Here is a 1,860-nt window from a genome sequence, read left to right as displayed (position 1 = left end):
CTAACGTTCTAAAGGGAGAGATACACGACAAGTTTTAAATTGTTAAATTTCAATAACATATATTTAATAAAAGAAAACAAAATTAGTTTATGTTGAGTCATGTTTATACAACATAATTTATTATGCCAGTGTAATATTAACTCTTTTAAATTTAAAAGTGATAGGTGATATTTTATTTTCTTATGTACAATAATTTTTCTTTTAAATTTAGTATAAATATAATGGTCGGATAATAGTTGATGGGTTGCACAATGATAGATAATTTTTTCCCTTTATCACTATAAAGGTATAAAGGTGAACAATCTCAAAATAAATTGATAGAAAACTTAAACTCCAAACTTTCCCACTTCATATACGTTAAAGATTCATTATGTTATCTTAGGCCTGTGATGAGCACGTGCATCGTACACACACATATGTGTATATATATATATATGTCGGATAATAGTTGATGGGTTGCACAATGATAGAAAATTTTTTCCCTTTATCATTATAAAGGTGAACAATCTCACAATAGGTTGATAGAAGATTTAAATTCGAAACTTTCCCACTTTATATACGTTAAAGATTCATTATGTCATGTGATGGGCACGTTCGTACACACACACATATATATATATATATATATATATATTAATTCAAACTAAATCAACTTGTTATTACCTTGCTTTTTTTATATAAAGTTATAGTTGGGATACTAAATCAACTTACAGTTATTAAAGGTGAAAATACAACTGTACTTATTTAAAAACCTCATTAAACAGACGTTGACTTGTGCACATACAACCTCAATCTCTCCTCCTTCTTCATCTTCTAATTCTAATCAAGTTCCTAGCGTCCCAACCAGAAGATGAATTCCACTACTCCTCCACCAGAGCAAAATCTTGGACGATTCCCCATTATCTTTGGAGCTTCCATTGGCTCTCTTTCTCTAATAGCAATCATTCTTCTCACTGTCTACCTCTGCACTCGCAGAAGACCATCTCTGCCGGACCCTTCTTCCCATGACGGCGTTTCCGCTTCCTCAGACGATCAAGACCTCTCCTCCTCTGTCACCATCAACATCGAAGCCACTCTTAATACCTACCCCAAAATTCTTTTCTCGGATGCCAAAAATGAAAAGGGTGATTCGAGTATAGCTTCTTCTTGCTCGATATGCTTGGCAGAGTATAGTGATAGTGATGTTCTGCGTTTGCTGCCGGACTGTGATCATCTCTTCCATGTGCAATGCGTCGATCAGTGGCTGAAGCTACATCCTACTTGCCCCATATGTCGAAACTCATCGCGTCGTACTCAAAGTAATCTAACACCTCAAAGTAATCCTTCGCAAACTACACAACCCTTCTTTGATCCGTTCTTTGTAAGGTTAATGTACTAAAATCATTTTAGATCCAATTTTGTTTTTCTATTCGAGGTTTTCTAAACTAAATACGATATGTTTGTAATTAGTAGTCAATGTTATCATGTAGGTTAGTGGGATAAATGGATTTTGCAATTGTCTATTATATATTTTTAATTTTATTAATTATTTTAATCTATATAATATATATTTTTTAATTGTATACATTAAGTCTAGTCATATATCTATATATTAACGTTCAAATTCTAATATTTTGTGAGAGTGTAGGTAAATATGAATATAATTTATTGATTTGGAAAATATAGATCGGCCTCTCTTAATTTTTAAGGGCAAGTATGTTTGAAGAATAAAATGATTGAGTGATATCTTTATAGAAGTAATGATTATATGTGTATATATATATATATATATATATATATATATATATATATGCTCCTTGTATGTCAAGCCTTCGTTAATCTCCACATCATCCGTTTGTAGCAGGTGAAGGATTAAGAACT

At 31.7% G+C, this 1,860-nt stretch overlaps 1 protein-coding gene across 1 annotated transcript; it reads left to right on the top strand.

The window, feature by feature from the left end:
* The first annotated feature begins 781 nt into the window (after positions 1-781).
* LOC110667300 (RING-H2 finger protein ATL70-like) lies at positions 782-1,463 on the top strand. Its single transcript, XM_021828100.2, has one exon. The coding sequence runs from the start codon at positions 851-853 to the stop codon at positions 1,376-1,378; it is 528 nt and encodes a 175-aa protein (XP_021683792.1). The 5' UTR covers positions 782-850; the 3' UTR covers positions 1,379-1,463.
* Positions 1,464-1,860: the final 397 nt, after the last annotated feature.

Source organism: Hevea brasiliensis, chromosome 14 (assembly GCF_030052815.1).
Source record: "Hevea brasiliensis isolate MT/VB/25A 57/8 chromosome 14, ASM3005281v1, whole genome shotgun sequence".
Lineage (NCBI taxonomy): Eukaryota > Viridiplantae > Streptophyta > Magnoliopsida > Malpighiales > Euphorbiaceae > Hevea > Hevea brasiliensis.
The sequence above is the reverse complement of the archived record's forward strand: the minus strand, read 5'-3'. Positions and strand labels throughout refer to the sequence as shown.

What these genes read in the sequence shown, in the direction of transcription:
- LOC110667300 (XM_021828100.2), top strand. Translation starts at nt 851, where the DNA reads ATGAATTCCACTACTCCTCCACCAGAGCAAAATCTTGGACGATTCCCC.